General features: G+C 38.9%; 1 protein-coding gene across 2 annotated transcripts in view; it reads right to left on the bottom strand.

Moving 5' to 3' along the window:
- The window catches only part of adcy8 (adenylate cyclase 8 (brain)), a 163,489-nt gene that overhangs the window by 53,611 nt on the left and 84,076 nt on the right, over nucleotides 1-25,802 (bottom strand). For both annotated transcript variants that reach the window (XM_059343945.1, XM_059343944.1), the window contains exons 4-7: nucleotides 25,335-25,446; nucleotides 24,750-24,877; nucleotides 15,655-15,813; nucleotides 13,090-13,360 (exon numbers count right to left, since the gene is read on the bottom strand). In XM_059343945.1, coding sequence (XP_059199928.1) covers nucleotides 13,090-13,360; nucleotides 15,655-15,813; nucleotides 24,750-24,877; nucleotides 25,335-25,446 — 670 coding nt within the window. The remainder of the gene's footprint in view (nucleotides 1-13,089; nucleotides 13,361-15,654; nucleotides 15,814-24,749; nucleotides 24,878-25,334; nucleotides 25,447-25,802) is intronic.

The raw sequence follows: 25,802 nt of genomic DNA, 5'->3' as shown, positions 1-25,802 counted from the left end.
AAAATATTCCCTTCCCTCCGTTTTCAAAAAAGTTGTCATTTACATCAACCATGGCATAAATACGCCATCAAGTGCCATTATAAGTATGCCAAACCTATTATATGGACGGCAGTGTAGGGAGAAGGATAAAGCCATGCAAGCCAATCAGAATCTTCAGAATCAACAACGAATAACACGAGCGACTTCCTGTTCCTTTCAAAACAACTAGATAGAATGAGCGTGAGAACCTAAAACCCCGTTTGTTTCTCCCAGTTGACACGACAACACATAACCAGAGTTTTCCAAATTCTCCACTTTGCCCGGAGTTTTTAGAAATAATCGTTTTCCGTGATAAAAACGGGGTTTTCGTGTAAATGAGAGGCCAAACTGCATGGAAATATCTGCGTTTTCCCTTCGTGTAAACGGGGCCTTGGTTTGGACTTCAGAGCCTCTGTCGGCTTTCATAATTATCAAAATTATACAACACAATGACTGGTTGATGAAATTATTCTCGGTGTGAAAGCAAAGAAACATTCATCTAAGCACTTTAAAGCTCATTAATTAACACTTTATACAATGTTTGTTTTAGCCATACAAATATAAAAGTGTAAAATCACATGCTGTCATAATTTCTTGGCCGAGACTCATTACATAATGAATTATAGACCAAAGGTCATGATTAAGTGTCAGGCCAATGCAGTATGTTAAAAAAGTCTTTTGAAATTCTACCAAATGTTATCCAACCTATTTACTCTTTCACCAACCGTGAAAAAAAAACATCACTATCATTGCTGCTGTTGCACTCTTCACCTTCATGTTTTCAGCTAATGTGAAGTTCATCAAAAAGCCTTTTGGGAAAAGTCCACAGAGAACCACAGACTTGAAGCAGAATAGAAAAGTAACTGTTGGGATGATTTGAACATCACAGACTGATCGTTTATAATCGGCATTCACTGAGGGATATTTTTTCTCAGTTCAGAGAAGAAACTGGATCCAGACATGAAAACATTTCTTGGTGAAGCTATGAAGAAAAATATATAAATATTTGGAACATTTAGAAGCTTTTTATCCTCCGAAGACTTCCAACATAAGTCAATTTATAAGCTACAAAACACATTTTCCACACTGTAGCTTGTCAAAAAATATATGAAACTGTCAGAAAAAGCAGCTTATTATGACATTTATTTATGTTTATTGTTAGTTTTATGGTTATTCATTTTGTAACGGGAAAATAAGTTCAGGTGACGCAGTTTAAAGAGCGACAAAGTCCGTTAAGGGAGGAGGTTGTGGTGGATTGAAGGGTCAAAGACTCACAGGAGACTGGTCTAAGTGTCCCATTTGAAACTAATAGTCAATGTTGACATATTTTGATTTAATGTAACTACTAGGGCCGGGACTTTAATGCATTAATTAAGATGAATTAATTACACAAAAATTGAGGCATTTTAATCAGACTTATTTTGAGTACAGGACACATGTGGACAACTTTGTAGAGTGGTCCGAACAGAATCACCTGAAGCTGAATGTCAACAAGACCAGAGAGATGGTGATCGACTTCAGGAGGAAGAAGATACTTTCACAGCCACTTCAGATCAGGGGGGAGGTGGTGGAGGAGGCGGAGGACTACAAATACCTCGGAGTGGTGATCGGCAACAGACTGGACTGGAAATCTAACACAGAGGCTGTGTACAAGAAGGGGCTGAGCAGACTATATTTCCTGAGGAAGCTGAGATCCTTCAATGTGTGCAGCAAGATGTTGGAGATCTTTTACCAGTCTGTTGTTGCCAGCGCCATTTTCTTTGCTGCTGTTTGTTGGGGCAGCAGCATCAGAGCCAGCGACACCAACAGACTTGATAAAATTATCAAGAAGGCTGGCTCTGTACTTGGTCTCAGGCTGGAGACTTTTGAGACCGTGGTGGAGAGGAGAACACTGAAAAAACTGCTGTCCATCATGGACAATGATCAGCACCCTCTCCATCACACAGTAGAAAGACAGCGGAGCACCTTCTCTCACAGGCTGCTCCAGCTCCGCTGTCAAAGGGACAGATATAAAAAATCTTTCCTGCCACATGCCATCACACTGTACAATAACAAATAATAGTCTGGTTCATTACATACAGTCATTATGCACTTTATGTGTTTTTTATGCACACTGTTCATTGCACCTTATTTGTTTCACGGCACCAACATTTTTATACTGCATATTTATATTTATTCTGCACTGGAATTCTACTCCTTAATACATACTCCTTCTTTAGACACTTTATTTTTTACATTACATTTTATTGTATTTTTATATTTTATTGCTTGAAGTATGCCTAGGTTGTTCTTTTTATTTAATTGTGTTGCCATTGTCTCTGTGTGTAATGCTGCTGCTACACTGTAATTTCCCAGCTTGGGATAAATAAAGTCAGTCTGTCTGTCTGTCTGTCCGTCTGTCTGTCTGTCTGTCTGTCTGTCTGTCTGTCTGTCTGTCTGTCTGTCTGTCTGTCTGTCTGTCTGTCTGTCTGTCTGTCTGTCTGTCTGTCTGTCTATCTATCTATCTATCTATCTATCTATCTATCTAGCTAGCTAGCTATCTATCTATCTATCTATCTATGCAACAAGGAATTCACATATCACCGCAGCACATCGAGCCTCAAGTATCACCTCAATGCAAAACATAGCAGCTAGCGTCTAAATATGCTATTGCTACACTTGATGGCAAAAATTGCACTGGTCTGTTGGACTTGAACAAAAATATACAATATCTGTGTTGCTTAAGCTTATGTATTCAGTCATTATTCAATGGTATACTAAAAATCCATGTGAAAAAAATTACTTCTCACTGTTCTCAGGTCAAATATTTATATGCGATTAAAATGCGATTAATTTCGATTATTTAATTACAAAGCCTCTAATTAATTACATTTTCTTTTTTTAATCGAGTCCCGGCCCTAGTGACTACATAACAAGCATAACTACTTCACTTTGTATACCTCATGTGCATTATAACACCAGACACTTAAGTGCATAAGTCATTTATTTTATAACAGAAGCTTTTATTGTGAAGAGTAATCGAGATTCAGATCAACACAGGAGACAGCAGCAGTCGACAGATTTTCAACCTCTTTGATAAGAATTTCAAGCACCTTTTAAAGCCTTTCAGGGTCATTTTTCATGAAATTAACAGGTTTTCTAAATGAAATCCACTTTAAACCAGCAGGGCTCCTTCTCAGGGTTTGTTTTCTTTTGATATAAAAGAGTTGATCCAGACATCATTTAGCTAATTATTTGGTTAAAGATATAAGAGTGACTACCCTGTTGAGGTTTTCAGACCTTTGATGAATAATAAAACATGGAAGGGTTCATTCAGAATATTGGAGCAGCCTCCAGAGTTTTGAGTGGAAAACAGAATAAAATGGTGATGATGAAAACAAATCCCTAGAACTTCCTCAGTAAGATGAACTTGCTATTTTCACACAAACAACAATTATTCTGTCAGGACTAGATCTTTTCCCGAACCAAGTACTTTTATTGCCTGAACAACTTGTTGAAAACTGCAACTGTGATGTTTAGGTATGAGGACACTGGTAGGGGAGCTGATAAAGTCAAAGCCCCTGTGGGTCTTCTAAGAGGGTAGGAACTAATGACGTATGTGGTCATATGAGCTGGAGGAATTGTTGATATTTAATACATATACCATTCTTTCATCAAGTAAAATATCCAGACCCAAGTTGCCATTTCAAGAATGGTCTCCCTTTCAAAAACATCAATACAGGAAGCAAAATATGACTCATATTTACGTTTTAGACTGTCCTCGCTATCTTGCTGATGTAGTAGTGATTAAAGATATTGTGGAGTTTATACGGAGGACTTTCACTAGGAGAGCGGGGTTCATGTCCTTTTGTTACTTTTTACATAATTTCCGTTTTTACGTAACTTCCATTTTTACATAACTTCCATGGCTCACGTCACCCTCGTAACTACTTCACTTCAAGCATTTACATAATTTATTTCCCGTTTAAACTGTCTTCTATAATGCCTAACCAGGACATTTTTTGCCCTAAACCTAGGTCAGTGGTTTTATAGCCTAAATTCATAGAAACTGCAAGGTACTTGCTATTTTCAAAAAGCTCCGTTCTGTACTGCAAGCTGCCAAATGATCATATGTCAGCTGTCCAAAGCCCCATAAGGCTTGATTGAAGCGGTGGGCAGAGCAGTCTGCAGTCTGTGGCCACAAACCACAATATGGATAAAATCATGGAGAAGCTGACGGCTTTGCAAAGGTAAATGGATCATTCCAGAGACCATAATGGACAAGAAGAGTAATTGTGTAAATGAAATGTGGCCACTCGCCCTAAACTCCTAAAAGGCCGTTACTGGGAAAAACAGTGCAGCGAGACTGTCTTCCTCCTGAGACTGTCTTCCTCCCCTGTGGCATGTCATAAGTTTTTCATGTTGTATTGAGTATGTGCTTATATGTTGCTCCTCCCCTGTCCTCATGTTATGCTATATCTCTTTTTTCGGATGTGAGAGGACGCTGGCACTCTTTGTTTTGCCACTTCTCAATCTGAAGTTTGTTGTATGCATGTTTATGTATATGTCCACCTCTATTGCCGCTTCAGTGTCGGAAAAGCGCTATATAAATAAACTTTGTTGACTAAGCTTAATCAAAGTATGCAACCGTGAGATATGAGGACATTGGTTGGGGAGAAAATTTAGTAAATGCTCCTGTGGTTGGTATAAGAGGGTAGGAACCAATGATGTATGTGGTCGTAAGAGCTGAACGACCATTTTTTTTTATTAAGAAAAGTATTCCAATCTAAGTTGTCATTTCATCCACACTTTCTATCTGGAATTTCCTTTTTAACTCAAAATAAAAGCCTTACTGTGTATCATGCTGTTGTACTCGACCCTGTTTTGCAGCCATTGAGGTGTGACACTGATTAAAGAAAAGAGGGTTCAATTCAATATCGTAAAGTTGGATCTACTGTAATCCTTCATAGGCCACTTCATAGCTTCAATAAGATTCCAGTCCTCAAAGGGGACAGTTGCCCTGTGTTATGAACCATACTGCCATGATTGTTTCTGGCGTGCACGTCCCTGAGGAAAGCACACAGTGTAAAGGGCACATGTTTCCGTCCCTGACATTTCTCTGTGGTTTCAGTGTGATGTTGCCTGGAGCTACGGTCGGTAGTATGGGGTTACATATGTTACGATATGTATGAATAACAACATATGTGTCTCTGTGAAATGCCAATATATGATGCCAGAGAAAGGGCAAGGGGGAGGAGGTGGGGCTGATGTGAGATCACACAGTGTGAGTATGCTGCAGCAATATGAGAGGATTTCATACTTGGGAAGTCTCACGTGTGGTCGTGTGACAGATTACCGTCAGCCAGAGAGTATATTTGCTGCAACATGTTTGGAACTGATGCTCTGGATGAAACTTTCCCTTCATCCAGATTAGGTACTCTACTGTACCTCATGCAGACCGCTGTGGACATTTTCTGGGCGTTTTCAAAAGAGCACCAGGGTTCTCATGTATCAAAGAGTGCATAGTTTACATACTGAAAGATGGTGTACTCCCAGAACTAGAAAAGTACGTACGCAAACTCACCTCCACATGTATCAAACTGTACTTACACCAGGTTCTGCACACCTTTCCTTGATACATCCCAACCAGCGTGGAACTGAGCGCACATGGACATGCATGAGCCACCAGCCACGCCCTGGCTCCTCCCGAAAATGAATACACAGATGACATGCAAATGACATGCATGCCCGCTGATTATCGACAAAACAATGGCAGATCAACTTAGTGCCACTGCGAGCGAGGTGGACGTGATGATCTCCTGGGTGGAGGCAGAAAAAAATTAATTTTTGGTGCCTCAGGTCTGGGATCAGCAACAAGGTGTCACTGTGGCTGTTAACCAGCCGGATCAGAGACCTGCACCATGGCAGAAGGGTCCCTCAATACACGCTCCTTCTAAACTCCACTGTTGTTAGTTATATTCAGAGCCGTTAGAGCAGGTAGTGCGTAATGCTGGCAAAATCATTTTTACGCATCAGTTTATAAGCCACACTTAACTTGTTGTCCCAATCAAACATCACATACGGGATCAAATATGCACAACGCCTGACTTATTCTGAAAGGATTTCCAAATCACGTTTTTTCTCCGGGGAGAGGGATCTGTGCGTCGTGGATCGCTGTACAACTGCAGCGTTAACATCTCCATGTTAAACCAAAAGCGGAAACAGTTGGCGATCAGCACTTTGACACAGTGATTAAGGCAGGTTAACTATGAAATTGTATGCACTCCATAATCAGAATCACAAGTACTTTATTGATCCCCGGAGGGAAATTTCGATATATATAAAAATAGTGGAAATAGCAGAATATATAGACTTAAGAAAATATACAATCTTAACATCAAAAACACCTTGATGGTGTTGACAGTCATGCCACTGCATAGTTTAAAACAATAAATAAATATATATATAAAAACGGAGCAGCACTGCAACACAAAATATAGCAGGTTCCTTCAAAATAAGAGCTGGAGCTGAACTGAAACTAATGACAGAGAGAACATGTTTGTCATTATTTACATGGATGTGTTGTAGCTTGATTTATGACACACCGTTAATGTAAAGAGTGGAGTTAGAGTGTAACAGAGTGGAACTGCCATGAGCCACCTTTCTCTGTCTTAAACATTTAGGGGATTCACTTCATCGGACATGAAAGCAAACGTCTCAACAAGCAGCGCCGCCACAGAGCCAAACCAGCCGAGAGATGTGAAAATGAAGCCAGTGCTTTTTTGGCCTGGATTTAACAGCGTCGAGACACTGAGTAACTGGGTCTTCTGAGGAAACACACAACCTTCTTTGAGGTGAAGGCAGTGTGACAGTGCTGTGCATCATGGGAGCCAGCAGGCACACAGTGAAGCATGAAAGAGGTAAAGACAGAGCCACTCAGCCAGCACACAGAGCCTCCACAGACCTGGGAGTCTGATTTCAGGGCTCCGCTTCCGGGACTCACAGCTCCTTCAGAGCCAGCATTTTGGTTTGATTACAACAATCAGTGCTGGATAGATGACAGCTCCCATAAAGATGTGATGTCATTTACCTAATGGTTATCAGTCTACTTCACAATAAAACACAGAACAGTTCAGAACATAAATCATCTGTTATTACTCTGTGATGCAGGTCTGCAACCTGCTGGTATGGAAGTTCTTGTGTTCCTGTATGTAAACTATACAGTCAGACACTGCAGTGAATGAATAAAACGATTAACATTAACCTTTTAAATCCGATCTGCCTGGTAGGTTTAGGGGTTGGGGAACGGTTAAGATTAGAATATGCTTGAACGGTAAGGCCAAAATGCATCCACATGGCTTCATTTGAAAAGTAGCATCTTCTAGTTTCTGCTAAAACTAGGGCCGGGACTTTAACGCGTTAATGAAGATTAATTAATTACACAAAAATTAACGTGTTAAAAAAAATTATGGATTTTAATCACACTTATTTTTGCACCGCGGAACATTTCTCACTGGATGAGTTTCAGGCGGACCGATTATACTGGAGCACCAACTAGCGTTCATGAGTTCAGACAACAACAAACCACAGTGAACATGAAGGAAGAAGCTGATGAGACGCTTTGGTTGGCCCCGTGGATGATGGGACATTTTGTTACAAAAAAACAACGGATGGAAGCGTCGATAAGAGCATGGTTGTGTTGCTATGCAACAAGGAATTCACATATCACCGCAGCACATCGAGCCTCAAGTATCACCTCAATGCAAAACATATAGCAGCTAGCGGCTACTGTGGTAGCTAGCGTGGATTGTAATATAGTTTACAGAAGAACTACCTACCTAAAGGCTACCTGAATTTCTGATATATATTTCTAAATATGCTATTGCTACACTTAATGGCATAAATTGCACTGGTCTGTTGGACTTGAAGAAAAATAAACAATATTTTTGTTGCTTAAGCTTATGTATTCAGTCATTATTCAATGGTGTACTAAAAATCCATTTGAAAAAAATTACTTCTCACTGTTCTCAAGTCAAATATTTATATGCGATTAAAATGCGATTAATTTCGACCCTAGCCTTACCTGCTGGCAGACAGGTGGGTTTACAAGGTAAATATTTTGTATATAATTAAATATATGTCAGAAAGTAGTGGCAAATTATTGAATTATTATTTATTTATAATAGTAATTTATTTATTAAGTAATTCATTATTGAAATATTATTGAAATTTACAGTTTACACAACATCCCAGCTTTTGGGGAATTGGGGTTGTAATTGATTAATGAGGGAAAATAAAGCACAAAATGTCCTTCTTGCTTCATTAATATTAACTCTACAGTCTTATCTTCTTCCTGTTTAATAGTGTCAGCTATAATATATTTCCAAATATTCTATATGTTCATAAATATATCGGTGAATCATTTTTGAAAGTTGTAGAGAAGACCACTCTTCATGTAGTGAGTCTGGCTGTTTCTCAATTTTAAAATCTTTGCGCTAGGCTATTTCTCAAAATGTCAAACTATCCTTTAATAATAATAAATACATAACAAAAACTAAAAGGGAACACGAAGAGCGCAGACCTTAACCAAGACTAAGTGCTTCATCAGGTAATGTTAACGAGAGTGGAAAAAATAATTTGAGTATCCTATCCCAAATTTACTGGCTTCTTCTTTGCCCAATGGAACCAAGTTCAATGAATGTCTGTCCTCTCTTTGACCCCCAGTGCACCCACTGCCTCTCAGGCTCCCCCCAGCCTCAGATCCAAGAAGTGCTGAACCAGCAAAAAATGTTCAACTCTGGCTAAATGTGTCAGACCGTTTCTGTCCTCGTCTCTGTTACAGTGGCCTGGACAATGTGTATCACTAACAGTTACAGACCAAACAGGAGTTTGTGGATTCTGCCACAGTGACATGAACACACTACTGCATAACTTAACAAGAATAAAATACATGCTATATCTCTGTTTTTGTCCATTTTACCCACTCCTTTTCCTCTTTTATGTCCTTTCTGTCTGACTGACACAGACACAAAGACACACACACACACACACACAGACACACACACCAAGGTTATCATAGTTAACGAAAACTAACGAAATAACGAAAACTAGAATTGAAAAAACCTTTTTGTTAACTGAAATAAAAATAAAAACAAGAGTTTTTAAAAAAATGATAACTAACTGAAAGTATATTGTGTGGTTACAAAACTAACTAGAATTATAGTGGAAAATGTCCTTAGTTTTCGTCTTTGTCAACTTTTTTCATCCGTAAACCTTTTTGGTTGATATGAAATCTATTTCATCCATCTGGTTTTATGACTTAATAAACTTATTAGGGCTGAGATGGATCAGACAAAGGAAATAAAGGAAACATTTATTGTGACATTATTGAATCTGGCACCCAACAAATACCCCATTACAAAAAAACTAAAACTAATAAAAACTAAACTAAAACTAGCAAACTCACTCTAAAAACTAATTAAAACTAACTGAATTTCAAAACAAAAAATCACAACGAAATTAAAACTAAAACTAATGAAAAATCCAAAACTATTATAGCCTTCACACACACACACACACACACACACACACACCCTACCTTGTCCTCAATCCAGTAATGCAGAAAAGTGAATCGGACTAACAGGAAGGGAGGACGGGGACCCGCAGGACAAGAAACCCACCGGAGAGGGAGAAGTTCAGTTCCAAGCCGAGCTGAGCGGCAACATAAAAGACACTTCAAAACTCCTCTGAGAAGCCTTTGATATGCAAAGAGACAATCTTTGAAATGACTGTCCTGACAGGCTTTCATTGTGCCAGAAACAAAGAAATGGCACTTTTCAGAAAAAAAAAAAACATTCCTCTGAATCAAAATGCACAGTTACATCAAATGGTGTGAGCTGCTGACAGGCCTGCAGCGGAGGGGGAGGTGCACATCCTCACATACACACAGAGGTAACGCAGAGTTCACTGTTGGCTCATGGCTGCAGGAGATCAAACAGAAAAAAAAGTGGCGCTGCACATTTGTCACAAGCTGAGAGAGAAGACTAATTTCACAGTGTAAATGAAAGCTGTAAAAAAAAGAGCAGCAAGTACACATTACTAAATAATTTTAGTCACCTATTTAATTTGTTAACCCTCTGAACAGTATTGAAACATATGTTTTTTTAAAGATCGCCAGAAATACAGTTTTTCTCATAGAAAGAAACTGTAGACACAGACATTATAGTCAGAATTGGAACTTTCCAACAGTCCTTGAACAGATCATATGTTACGAAAGTTTCAGTTGGAAAAAGTAACCAAAAACAAGCTTAAAATGTTGATATTTATGTGTCATTTAAAACATGTCCAAAAATAAAGCGTTCGCACAAACTGGATCCTGTTAAAAACATTAAAATCTGCTCTTCATTGACACTTGAAGCCATGATTGATTCTGCTTAGATGAACGGTCACGTTATATATATTCACTGAATATCTGTTTACACAGAGCCGAGAGGAGAGGACAGGAGAGGCTGGAAACATGACAATACTACTTTTCCAATATTCATGACACTTGTGGGCACTTGGAAAAATGTTTAAATATAAATTCCATTTTATTTCAATCATACATCAATTATTTATCAGAGAAATTCAACTTGCGTTTTTTCTTTTTTTATGATAACATTCTAACTGTGTTTTTCTACACAAAGACATGTTGGAGTTGTTCCCACTTCTAGCCCTGATTGTGCTGATTTCATAGAGCTGTGGGACTTATAGATGTATATATTACAGTGAAATACAAGGACACAGAGAGTAAATTGTAAAGAGAAACTGTCTAATATACCTAGAATAGACACTCTCAACTCTTCCAGTTGTCCCTTATGCATGCATTATATTGCAGAGCTAAGGCAAACATGAATTGATATTCAGTGTCACTCTTACTTTTATCATCTTTCGCAGGTAGATATTGTTTTCTGATCTCATTGTCCATAAAATAGCCAACATCAAAAACAAATGACTCCATATCTTTTAGTTTACTAAGATTTCCTCACTCAGCTCCTATGCATCATATCTAAATTAACATCTGCAGTATCTCCGCTTTGAACCAACCTGCCAACGTATTGAAGATGAAATTTAAAGCTAATTGATCTGGCTCCCTGCAGCGAGAGTTTATAAATGTTCCTGATGAGCTGTGGAGGAGGAGCAGCAGGTTGTAGAAAGTCACCGGTTGGTTCCTGGAGGAGGAACACTGAGTCCCTGCCAGGCAACTTGTTTTTTTGTGTTTTTTATGTTTTTGGCGTGAGGTGTGCACCAGCAGGGGAGCACGCAACAGCTCGTCCCCTCAAACCAATCTGGGGATGCAAATGTGTCCTGAATATTCAGAGTTCCCCCTCCACCCTGAGCTATTATGTATGATGACATATCAGTGAGTGGCAGTGTGGGGGAAGCAGACAGCTCCATGCAGAGTGTGACTCGTGGCGGTGTGGGCTCGGGACCAACATTTGTCTGGACTGAATCCCAGCAAAGTGAATAAAAAAAGCTCACCCTGAACTTGAACTTTGCCAGCTCTGCTTCTGAGCCTGGTCACATCCATTTATTTAAGTCATTTTTCTGTACATAGGGTGTTAGAACTATTATTCATGCAGAAGTATTCTACGATCTAAAGACAAATTATTTAAAAAAAAAAACAATAAAAAGTTGCCAAACAATTACCATCAAATAACAGTAAACAACCGTAAGTTATTTTTACGAATATAAAAAAAATACAGATAATCTAGAGTAAATATCTGTATTAAAATATACTTTAGTATGATGGTAAGTGTTTGGAAACTTATGCTTTCAGACTTTTTACTATTTATTTACGCTTATATAGATTTTTTTTTTTATTTTGTATTTTTTACATAAAATTTAAAGTTTTACTGTAAGTAAACAGAAAGCTAATTTTACATTCAGCATCATGATGTGTGTGTATATATATATATATATATATATATATATATATATATAATTTACTTTTTTTCTAATCTTCCATGCCTTATAGACTAAATTATTTATTTATATTAGGAAATAATCTGCAGATTATCAATCGATTGTCAGACATTGTCCAGAGTAAAACTCAATATCATCTGCATTAACAGTGATAGCTGAAACTATACTTTTGAAACTTGTTATCTTCCCAAGGGTACAAGCATATGAAATGACGCAGTAGAGAACCATTGGACACACCACAGGTCACAGTCGCAGAGGAGCACACACTGTTCAGGTCTGGGTGGATGCCAGACCCTGCAGGCCAAATGCAACACAAAAACACTCTTTGAATTTTAAACTCTAATATGAACCATGTCACAACATTTCCCTTTGTGTGCAGAAAGCTAATTAGATAAGGTTTGTGATTGTTGTCTGTGATTACTTTCCACAGCCGTTTCTTCACGCTGGAGGCTGTTTGTGGACAATAAATCTGAAAAAAGTCAGCAGGCTAGACTTTAAAAAACCACCAAATGTTCCAAAGAACATGTTAAGAATTTGCTGCTGACTCTATGGTAAATAAAATGATTATTTCTCTCCATAAATAAAAAAACTGCCTTCTCCAGAATCAACCATCTCAGACAAAATATCCCAAAAATTCAACATGATGCCTTCGGATGGATGATTTGTTGTCGGACAAATGAAGAAGGGATGAATAGGATGTTTATATGGGCCACACAATCAGAAGCTTGTCATCCTCACATAACAGACAGGCTGACACAAAGTGATGTGTTACCACAGTAACACAATCTCCCTGCAGAAAGCCGTCCACTCATTCCCAGGAAAAAAAAAGAAAAGACGACAAAGCAACCAACAAACAGGCGAGAAGATCCCGTGCACTGCAAAAAAACATCCATCTTTAGAAAGCACTTCATGCTGCAGTGAGGCTGAAAGTCTGCAGGCTAACCGTATTTAATCCTGATAAAAGTGTGACATTTGCACCATATTTCCATGTAATTTTACTGCCAGATTAGAACAATAAACAGCTCAACCCTCAGCTGCAGAAGGTGTTTACTGTAAAGACGGACATTTTTTGGACAGTTTGATAAAGTGCATAACATGACTTGCAGTACGGGCAGCGGCGGGACTTACGTTCTGCTTTCCCACGATGTTGTCAAAGGGCAGTTCTGGGCTCCAGGATGCCTCATTAAACGTGGTGCTGCTGGCCCGGCGGTCGGCTGAACTGGCCGCTTCCTTCATGATGTCCTCGGGCAGGGTGAGCATGCTCTCCTCCGGTTGCTTGATGAGGTACGTCTCGATGTTGTGGCGGCGCAGAAAGTCGTTGCGGTCCTTCCCGTGGCCCTCCTCCACCTCGTAGTCGCCGTTCAAACAGTCCAGAGCTGCTTTAGAGATGTGAATCCTCCTGGAGCGGTGACAGGAAGAGGCCAGTCAGATTTATTTTACTATATTTAAAGCTGCAGGGAGTTTAAGGCCACTAGGGGGCAGAAAACTCCACAATACATGTTTATTCATGTCTGTTTAATTTACCATTTTTTGCCTGTATGAACTGATCGTTATTTTTTTCCACTTTCACTTATTGAAACAATATTTTAAACCCCACAAAAAGTTTAAAATCTGATTTTAAAAATGATGTTTTTTTTTTTCTTTAAAAAAAAAACAATTAAAAATGTTCGTTCCAAATCCAACATATAAGAGGTCAAATGAGAAGAACATCTAACTCTGTATTTTTAAACTAAATACTACATTTGACCTTATCTCCGGTTTTATTTGGCCTATCATCAAACTGGCATGGGGAGTGGCCACCGTGAAAGTCTCAGGCCACACCCTCTAAAAGGTCCGCTCACTCTGCGTGCTTCGACTACAAGTTAGCCCTCAGAGGGATTTAGAGACTCCAGAGGGTTTTCGCCGTCACTGTGCACAACGTCAGCAGCTGAAAGCAGCATGGCTAATTATGCACTCAGTCTCCGCTGATCATGAACATAGTGATTGTGAATTAACAACATCATTAACTGTGCACAGAGTGTCTGGTCCTTGTTGTAAACAACAACATCACTAAGTGAACACCTCCTGCAGCAGCAGCACATACACACTGTACTGCTACAGAGCTAACTGTAGCTAACTGCCGCTAACGGCGGCTCTTTTTAACAAGACGGCCTCCGGCTCGTTATCGGCTCGTTAAGAAGAGTAAGAAGGAGTTGCTGGATTTGTCTCCAGTCGCATTTTTTAAAAATAGTCTCTAAGGGGGTCTGAAAAGTCACAAAATTTAGCAACAAAGTCGCTAAGTTGGGAACACTGCTTTGCCGGCTTTTACAAATGGCGTATGTTGTTGTCCTGTAGAGTAATACCCGCACACGCGATTTATCCAAACAGTAACCAGGCTGTTTTCAGGGGAGAAAAAATACCCTGTTCTTCTACAGGGACTAAAACAGTCCCGACAAAAGCCGGCTCCGGACTCCTCATATTCAAATTAGGGGCGTTTCAGCGAGTGAGACCCGCCTCATTCCGGGTATTGCCCGGTAGTGGAAACAGCTCTTATGACATGAAGAAAAAGTCCCGTTTATTTCCCCATAGACAGGATTCAAACACTTGGATGGACACATAACTCTCCCAGTTCAGTCCTCAGTACAAACAAGAAGCAACTGCACGGAAAGATATCTCTGTGGGCACCTGCCAAGGTACAGCTGGATGATAAGTGAAAGGTAAATTCAACATAAAGTGTGTTACATCCACAACATACATCATGAAAGGCTTCAGTGCTTATTGTCTGATGTTGAGTCTGAGGACCTCCACTGGAGGCATGAACAGCATTCTCCAAAAAGATTTCTCTGTGTTTTTGTGATGACGAGTGGCAGATTTATTTAAAATAATCCTCTCTGCAGTTCACAGAAAACATCAGGATGATGTTCAGTGACTCAGACATGGAGCCAGAGAGGAGCAGCTGAGATGTGCAGGTGTGAGTAGATCCTGCACAGTGTCAGTGAACTCAAAGGTCAGGTCCAGTGTGTTCCTGCACTTCTTGGAGAGTGTCGGTTGAGAGGGACTGATACAACATTAGACATTTAGAGATTTTCTGTCCGTGCCAAAAAACTGTGGCTTTATACATCCATGTTATGCAACTGAATTGAGTAAAGGCCACAGGTCAGAGCGTGGCTCGACAACAGATGCTGGCAGGATATTTAAAACCAGCAGTTAGAGAACTAATCCCACAGGGCCAAACAGAAACGTCACAGAAAACACACACACCCTGGAAATAAAGACACTTTAAACAGATGACGGCTAAATACGATATTACAAAATTCCACAAATCTCACACTTGATCTCACTAAATAGTCCTCACAAATGAACATTAGACATGATAATACCCAGTTTTGCTGTGTTTAGGAGGTTCCTGGGCACAAAGCTACGGCACGGTGTCAATTTATTTTTAATAAAGCAAGATAAATGCCAACAGGGCAAAGCTCGTTCCAAAGTGAATCTGAGGTTGGCTTTCACTTACACAGAGCTGGGAGGAGGGGCCATGTTTGAATGTTGGGTTTACAAACCATGAAAAAAATGTAGCAGGAGGTGTCAGCCTTAACATCCATGGCACAGTTCTGGCTGCGCACCTTTGTCATGTGGCATCTTGTCTTCTCAGGAATCATGTTTCAAATCAAATTAAAGGTAAAATTCTCCTAAACATTTATTGTGTTTACTCACCCTGGGATCCCTCCAGACTCCAGCTTGTTGGCGATGTCCACGTCCCAGGACCAGACGTCAAACTGCCACTTCCTGAGTCCCAGCACGCCGCACAGCACCGAGCCCGAGTGGATCCCGATACGCATGTCGATGTCGTGTTTCGTACGTGACCTCACATATCTGCAAGAGACACAGTGAGACTGGATCAGAAACAATCAGAAAGACTGAACAGTCTTTGTGACAGCAAACTGAAATACATGAACAAAATACACTTTACACTTTCCTACACACACAATGGCCCTCATTTATCAAACGAGCATAGAAACGAGCGCAGATCTGAGCGTATATGTCGTCTTACGACAGGGTCCACGTGTGATTTATCAAACGATCGTATCTCTCCAATCACTGCGTGAGAATGATCGGCTGTTGATAAATGTGGCGGCTCAAAACAAACGTCATTTAAATACCACAATCTAATAAATATAATATATATATATATATATATATATATATATATATATATATATATATATATATATATATATATATATATAATATATAGCCTACCCGATTCAGAAGGCTCGCCTCGAGAGTTTACCACACCGAAGGACGCAATTCGGCCCTATTTTTTAAACTCACCTTTATTAGCAACGTGCACCGTTACAAATAACAACAGGAGAAAATAGACATATTACAGAAATTCGCAGCGACTGAGGTTTATGAAAAAAAAGTACAAGTTCACTGAATATTTTACATTTGGAGCATGGACTTAAAGGTTTCCACAGCTTTTTGGATGAAGGAGGTAAAAAATGTTTTAACATAAGTTTTAATCCAAAACAAAAGGAATTTCTCAGAGTTAGAAAGTGAAACGCTGATGTCCAACAGCTGCAACACAACAAACTGGTTTAGTTTGGCAGCATGAAAAGTGAAAAGGATGGAAATCAGTGGTGCTGTCAGCAGAGTAGCAGTGGAGCATTAAACTCCCGGTGAAGTTGGAATATTTCATTTATACATCGTGATATATAAAGCCTAATAGCCTATATAATATCCAAATATTATTATTATTATTATGATGGACAGATATTATTCACCACTTTACATTTAGTAATAATTCTGTCCCAGTCAGAGGAGTGTGTGGCTGATCAGAAATGTTTCTATCCGGGCAGAACCGCTGGTGGAGGAGACGCTGATGATCCGGTGTCCAGCAGGATAATAACAATAATAATAATAATAATAATAATAATAATAATAATAATAATAATAATGGTAAATAGTAGAAGACAACAACATTTAATATCCTCGGCTAGTATTCAAGAATTTAAAGAATTTCACAGTCGCAGGGTGTATTTATTTTTAATGAGGTTTTAGTGATAAATGATATAGACTAAACATGCTTTGGTTTGTCACCATTAAAAAAAAACACGGCAGAGTTTTATCAGCTCCAGGCATCGATACAATAGTCTAAGATCAATTCTCAGACTCAGACGTGTGGACTTCATGCTGACTCAAATTTGCGTCCACGAGCTGAGAGCAGACTGACATCTGATCGTACCCTCCACTCACGTCCACATTGATAAATGCCGAGGCTTGCATATAAATGATCGTACACTCACTTTACGCTCACTTTATGTCGTACGCTCGTTTGATAAATGGGGGCCAGTGTGATAGTTTGAGTTTTAACACCTTGCTTAAGGACATGGAAAAAGAAGACTGAACCACCAACACTTTGATTAAAAGGCAAAACTCTCCACCTGAGCTACAGCTTCATTATGATCGATAATTCATAATTAAAATTAGGAATAAAAATAACAAAATAATAATTAAATTAGGAATAAAACATGCATGTGGTCCATTAATTTCAATATTACCAATGATAGGATATTATCTTGTAATTAAAATTAATCTTTAAATTAATAATAGTTATGATGCATGAAGGTGAAAATGATTATTTCATGGAGAACGTGTATATTTTAGTACAATATAAAACAAGTATATATTTAGGTATTTTCTTTGGGCACTGTGTCTAAAGTACTCCGGGGTAAGTCTGGGTCACTCTGCATAACAGTCTCTGGATTCAGTAAATGAATAAACATGAAATTGACCTTTGGCTAAACAGATAACGCTGACAGACAAACATTGTTCATAAATTCACCAAGAAATGAGCACAATACATTTCACGCGTATCAACGAGCGCCGAAAAACATTCTCAGCAGACTTTTCACACTCGTTTATAAAATGTGTTTCTCATTTCATACTTTATAATCCCCAAACACAATAAAAGCAGGACGAACCGCGGCTGATAAAAGTCTGTGAAGAGCAAACAGGGCTGTCACGCCCATCCCTGCCTCAGAGCTTCATTTCATGCTTCATAACAGCGGTGATGAATGTGAGGTGAAAGGCATCCTGGGAGTTTGTGACAGGTGCTAAAAGTCAGTCGAGTGCTGAACGACACCCACGGCTGGAAGTGAACTCAGACAAACTGCAGTTAGTCAGAAAGATGATGATGAGGATGTGATACTTAATTGACTCTGCAGGGGAGTTTGTCACCTCTCTGTGAAGGTCAGAGGTCAGGACCATGACCACCAGAGCTGCCACACTTACACCAACCTTAAGTATGTACTACATTCTACATTACATCACATTGTGATCTATTTCAAAGGACGCACTCTCACTGTCAACTGCCACATCGTCACGATGGCTTGCAGATAGAGAAAAACCCGGACCATCAACATGCAGCACTCAACTCAACTCAACTCAACTCAACTCAGCTCAACTCAACTCAACTCAACTCAACTCAACTCAACTCAACTCAACTCAACTCAACTCAACTCAACTCAGCTCAGCTCAACTCAGCTCAACTCAACTTTATTTGTAAAGCACTTTCAAACAACCACAGCTGCAACAAGAACAAGAGACAATAAAATAAATAAAACAGGAAAAAACACTAAAATAAATAGATTCATTGCTTTTTAAAAAACAATTTAAAAAACACAATAAATAAAAGCAAACCATAAAACACTAAAAACAAGAGCAGAGTCTCATGCCTGGTTAAAAGCCAAGGAATAAAAATAGGTTTCACTCATTAGACATCAGGTCAATACAGGATTTAATAAGCAGTATTGATAGACTCCACAGGTTCATGAGAAGAGACCGTGCACACCTGCTGTGGCATGCTGGCGGCTCTGTGATGATCTGTTTAGGCACGGTGGTACTTTAAATCAGTGGTTTTCAAAGTGGGGGCCGCGGCCCCCTGGGGGGCAGCCAGGGGGCGCTAGGGGGGCCTCAGAAAATTGGAGGGAAGATGAGAAAAAAAAATAAAAAAAATAAAAAACAAATTATTTTTTATTTTTTTATTTCATTTTTTTAATAACCATTTGTCCTGAACCGTACAATACGTAAACTGCCGTAATCGTCGGATTCTCAAGTTCAGCTGCAAATTCGGCATGACGACATCATAATCTGTGTAGACCGTTGTTATCAAGCTGCTCTGCTCCTCAAGCTAGCGTGTAGCTCGCTAGCGCAAAATGGACAGGTTTTTGACAACAAAACGACCAAAGGAGAAGACCAAGAGCCCTGCCGTGGAGGACTCGTTTTTTTGTAGCATTGTCGGTGGGTTTGGGGGTCCCCGGCCAGAAGCTAATGCTATTTGGGGGGCCTTGGCATGGAAAAGTTTGGGAACCCCTGCTTTAAATGACGATGCTGATGTGTATAGGGGGCATATTATGCTCATTGTCAGGTTTATTGGGTGGAACTTCTGTGATTGGTCTGCATTTCCTGGTACTTACGCACTCTCTGTGTCTCTGCTCCATCATTGCAACGGGAGAATAACTGAATAAGCCCAATTCCAAAACAGTTGTGATGTTGTCGAAAATGTAAATATTACAGAATCCTAACATACACTCATCAGCCACCAAGGTTTACCTAATAAAGTGTCAGTGTGGTTTTCATCTGCTTTCGATGTTGGATGTGTTGTGCGTTCAGATACGGTCTTCTGCAGACCTTTGCTTTAACAGTGGTTATCTGAGTTCCTGTTGAACCAGTCTCCATTCTCCTCTGACCCAAGGTTATTATAGTTAACGAAAACTAACAAAATAAGTTTTAGTTTAGTTTAGAGTTTTTAAAAAAACGATAACTAACTGAAACTGTATTTTGTGGTTTCAAAACTAACTAAAATGATAGTGAAAATGTCCTTAGTTTTAGTCTTTGTCAACGTTTTTCATACATAAACCTTTTTGGTTGATATGAAATCTATATTTGGTATGGGTGCCTTTTAAAACTCTCATGAATAAGAGTATGTTTGCATGTGTTTATGTATCTGTTGTTGTTTTTTTGTTTTTGTTTTTTTTTCCTTTTTAATTTGTATGTCTTGCTATTGGGTCTAGAGCCTTTAATAAAGTTTATAATATAATATTTCATCTATCTGGTTTTATGACTTAATAAACTTATTGGGGCTGAGATTGATAAGACAAAGGAAATAAAGGCAACATTTATTGCGACCTTATTGAATCTGGAACCCAAGAAATACCCCATTACAAAAAAACTAAACTAAAACTAATAAAAACTAAACTAAAACTAAGCATTTTCCAAAAAATAAAAAACAATTATAACTGGCAAACTCACTCTAAAAACGAATTAAAACTAACTGAATTTGGGGAAAAAACTTGACAACAAAATGAAAACTAATGAAAAATCTCAAACTATGATAACCTTGGTCAGACCAGCACGTCTAGTTCAAAGTCACTTAAATCACCTTTCTCCCTCATTCTCATGCTCACTTCAAACTTCAGCAGCTCGTCTTCACCATGTATGCATGACTAAAATCTATAAACATGTTGTTAAATATAAATGCTTTCTGTTTTTACTTACATTTTATACAGCATCCTAACTTATTAAGAATTGATTGTGACATCACAACCTTACACAACCTCATTATAAGGCACAAAGATGTTTGTCTGATTCTGGGCTGTACACATTTATCATTAGATTGAGGGTTTTGATTTTGTATACAGTATTTATATAGCATCTACAGCTGCTTTCTAGTAAAGAAAGATGTGGAATCTTATACGATACAATACATGTAGATAATGGCTAATGTTTACCATATTCACTAGTACTAAACACAGATTACTGAAAATCCACCGGGCCCGTGTTGTGTGAGCATGGTGTAAAATCGTTTGAAAAGTGGTGTTTAATGCTGATTTGATTGTTTTCATCAATATTTGCCCTTCTACCATGGGTAAGTAGGCTTTGTAGTAAAATGTCTTTTGTGTTTTTTGTGTGATTTAACTTGTGTTTAATGTTGTTTCATACCTTTTACGCTCTAGCCTGTGTACTTGTATTCACTGCCTAAATGACAGTTATAAGCTACGTGAATGAAAGCTTGGTGTGTGTGTTTTAGTTAACAAAAGCATTCAGCCGTAATGTTGATCTAGCGACGTGAAATACAACCCGGAGTCTGCTCATGGTGTTTTATTTTGAAAAACGACCAGGTTCACTCTGCAATTTCCGTCTGACTTCCTGTCAGAACGATCCGCTCCCCGTCCAGGACACGTCTGAGACGGAGCACTATGGAGCCGGTGGAGGTTGATACATTGACTATAATGGCCGTGTATTACTCGTGATGACTCAATCAACGTGGATTTTGGGCGTAAGGCTGGTAAAATTAAAATTTGACATGATGATGGTAAATATGAAAATCTAAGGGATCATCAGAAAATATATCCTGTGGGAAACGTGCATCACACATCATCTAAATCCATTCAATAGTTGAGCTATTTAAGTCTGGACCAAAGTGGCCGACCCATCAACCTACTGACTAATCTGTAACAATGCAACTGTGAATGTGAAGGGGAGTAAACTTGGGTATAAATGTGGAGTAGGTCTCTCCGTGTTCATATCACTCAGTAACAAACATCACATCTCTTATCTCTCTCTACTCATGTTTGACCTGAAGGACTTGAAACAGAACATCACATGTTGAGATGTATTCGTGGTGTGGATAAATGAGGCCTCTTTGTTGAGTTTTTGTGCTCAGTCATAATTAGCTCACCTCTTGTAAGCATGGACATTATCATCAAAAGAATAAAGAATTAGGAGAATAAGAGCAGAGTACACCCAGTGAGTTTGGGTTATTGAACTGGCACAAAGGCAGTTATTAACCTGCACGTATGAACACAAATAAGTGTCTTACAAGAGTATTATGAATTATGAAAGAATGTTACGTAACAGTAAAATTGTCTGTCTGGGATCTGGGTCAATCTGACAGCAGAGTGTTTAGGAGAGCAGACAAACTGCTGGAGCATAGACTCACATGTTCACAGGTACTGGCCTCTGCATCCTGTTTATTTTACACCACAGTGACAGCAGACATTGATAGATGGATTTAAGCACGGTGACACGGGAAACTCTTAGCAACAAAGGACAGTTTTTAACTATTGACTACTCTGATTTTCACAAAAGAAAAAGACACTAAAGCGAAGGATATTCAGCAAAAAAACACAAATCTCAACTTTTGCCACAATGCAGAGACACCAGCACACTGCATTGATCAATAAATCCATGCAAACCCATATCAATTATTATTGTAACAGTATAATTCTCTTTTACATCTACCTCACAATCTGCAGATGACAGATAACTTCTGTCTGTCTGCAGCGTTTTGACATCTGATTGTCACACCACGGTCACTTGTCCTTCCCTGTGTGTCATCTGTCTTATTGTCTCCCCTAATTACAGATTGTGTTCACCTGGTGCTCCCTTCCCTCCATGTGTTCCAATAGTCTATGTTCACCTGGTGCTCCCTTCCCTCCATGTGTTCCAATAGTCTGTGTAATTGTGTAATTATCAGACCGCCATTACATCTTTCATCTCGTGCACCCCCTAGTGGCAGCCCGTGCACCACACTTTGGGAATCCCTGTTATAGAATATGATGCAGTGCTGATTAAAAACTACCAAACATGATTTAAGGAGTTAAAATGATCCTGGAACACCTAAAGCAGTAAATTGCAGCATACACTATATTGCAGCAAAATTAACTTCAGTGATGTTCTAAATGCAGACAGGACTTCAACTTGTCGTGATTTTCACAGTGTGGTATCAGTACTTTTATTGAAGAAGGCAGTATGTACCAAGCTTCACTTCTACAGCACAAAGTGGTCGTCTGTAAGCAGCTCACCATATAGACCTAATAGTATACAGTACAAATCTCACAGCTTATCCATCACTAATCCCTGTTTTTCCTCCAAACATCAGCTCTCCTCTCCTCTCCTCTCCTCTCCTCTCCTCTCCTCTCCTCTCCTCTCCTCTCCTCTAACTGTTAAAGTGATGCAACAGGGCCGAAAAGCTAGAGCGACAAAAGAAGACGGAACAAATAAAAACACACAGACACCAGCCTGTGGAGAAGAAGCTGCAGAGTGACTGTGTGTGATTTCTCACATCAGCTGAAGATTACACAGTCAGTTATGTGTCAGGATTCAGGAGCTTATCAAATCTGTAAATCCCTGTTGTGTAATTTCTAAAATATGATACATCACAAAAAATATTTTTTCTCATCTCAGTGATGCATGGATGTGTGATGTGGTTGAACATTGTGCTTTATGAATTTGTTACTGATATTGTGCAGAAACACAGCCAGGGGCAGATTCTTGCAAATGCAAATATTGCAGGGAAGCTGTTTTAAGATCACAGACCTGCCGTAGCAAGAGCTGAGAGATAAGAGATAAAAGAAATGTTCAGATAAAAGCACTGTTGTCCGGTTCCTCCGGGGGAAAGATAGATTTATTTTTTCAGCTGAATCTTTCAGCGTAGCAGGGTAACAACACAGGTGTCCTGCTTCTTTAATTTTGCATTATTTGTAGGAGAGAACTGCAGATAATGTTCAATAATACTGCATATTCAATGTGTAATCTTGAGCTCTTAAGTCAAATACATTTCAAACAGAAAAGCCAAGTTGTTCTATCTTTCATACATCAGGTGAGTGAGAGTTTACAGAGGCAGGTGCATGCAACAGGACCAACAGGAAGTTGTAGTTGTTGCAGTGTGATGCTCTTATCAACACACTCAGCTGTAGCAGCAGCAGCAGCAGCAACAGCTGTGACACAGCTCAAATTAAAGTATTTTATAAACTTTGGATTGCCAGGAATGTCACTCCTTCTCTTAATCATAACTGACCACACAATTACACTTTCTGAGGATATCATTTTCTGGATTAATGGGAAAAAATGTCTTTATTACTCCAGAACTCGTCTGAGTGTCATCATGTTTTTAAGTGTTGTTCAGTGTCAGTAAAACCCAGTGATAGTTGCCTGAACATCAGTTAGTACAATACAAACCGGAACTTTTAACAGTGCCAGTTTGTCCAAATGTAATTAAATGTAGGCGGAAAACCCCCCAAAAAACAACAGCTTGGCTGCATACCGGGGGCTATACATGTATTTGCCTACAATATGTATGTATAGTACCACTTAAATGCAAAGGGACAATGTCAAAAAACCTGCAAAATAAGAATCTGGAATTCATAGTCTTTATGTGTTTTAACCCACCAAAGCCAAAAAGTGACCTGTCCTGTAAACATGCATCAAAAAGTCTTATTTTCATTTTGTATGTCATTATAATAATTGCAAAAATTGGGTATGACTCGAAAGCTGAGACTCCAGTGGATTCAATCAGCCCAATTTTCTTCATGTGTGATAATGTTATTGATTGAAAATTGAGCTGAGTGTATTAAATTAGCCTCATGAAACTTTACAAAAACAAACTAGAGACCTTTTTAGAGGATGGATGACTTTCCACACTATATTGACAATAAGGTTTCTCAGCAGGCAACACAACACAAGTGCTCAACACAATCACACAAAATACAGAAATTCGCAAAATGCCAAAAGCTTCTGAAACCAAATCACAGCATGGATTTTTCTCTGCTGATAATTAAGGACCAAAATGCTTAAAACAAGTGAAACAGTCGAACATAAACGATGCTGACTAAGAAGAACTATCTTATCAGACAAAAAATAAGCATACATCCCCTTGATCTAAGATATTTGATCTTACTTAGATTTCAGTTTTTGCAGTGCATAGTGTTTCACAGCCAAAGCAACATGGTGGAGGCAGACACTACCTGATGGTTTTGATCATGCTGAGGCCCATCTCCACACAGCAGTGGGCGTGATCCTGTCTGGGCTCCGGTAGTCCAGACACACAGTAGTAACAGTCTCCCAGGATCTTTATTCGTAGACAGTGGTTCTCCTGCAACCAACCAATCACACGGTCATATGGCAGCAATCATTACATGCAATACATTCATTAAATCAATCTTACAGCAGAATAACATGAGTATTAAAATACATCATATGTGATGAAAAATAGAAATACAGAGAGAAATAAGTGCCACATTAAAAAGATAAACGTGTGATTTCCACATCAGGTTGGTTCTGCTCTAACTGTGAAATCCTGACGGGTCAAGCGTGACAGTCTGAAACGCTCTTCAATCTAATATCAGACAAACATGCAGCCGTACAGAGTGAATGCTGAATCAATTATTCCCTCTGTTGTTTTGAATAAAATATTTATGCCGACTGGAGTTTGTTTATTTAGCTTTGATGAGCTTCAAAAACAAGTGAAGGCAGCTGAGTCATGTGTGGGTTATAAGTGTTTTTAAAGATTTTTTTCTATAAAACTGGGAAAATGGAAAGAAAGGACTTACATGTGCGAGGCGGTCGAAACGTGCAAAGAGTTCATTCAACATTCGCACCAGCTCCTGCGCCGACAGCGTCGTGGAGAGGTTTGTGAAGCCTTTAACATCTGCGAAAAGAATGCTGAATAAAATACGGAAATGTCACTTTAATATCCAGGTCAGTTCTTTAACACCATCCAAATACTCAGAAAGATAATGCTGTTATTAAACATATAACCTGCATGTTTACGTAAAGTCTTGTTGAAGACATAAAAAGTTCCTTTCTAACCACAAATTATGTGATGTGCTGCACTGAATAATTGAAAGCTTCATCGAAATTCATAATCAAACACTACAATGCAAAAGAAAATGTTGTCTAAAAACAAGATAAAAACACTAGATCTGAGGGAAATGATCTTGCTGCATGGACAGATAATTTCACTTGACAATATTTCTAAAATTAAGATTATTGAATCTAGAAATAAGCATGTTGAACAC

The sequence above is a fragment of the Centropristis striata genome, chromosome 11 (genome assembly GCF_030273125.1).
Source record: "Centropristis striata isolate RG_2023a ecotype Rhode Island chromosome 11, C.striata_1.0, whole genome shotgun sequence".
Classification (NCBI taxonomy): domain Eukaryota; kingdom Metazoa; phylum Chordata; class Actinopteri; order Perciformes; family Serranidae; genus Centropristis; species Centropristis striata.
This window is presented reverse-complemented; position numbering and strand designations above follow the sequence as displayed.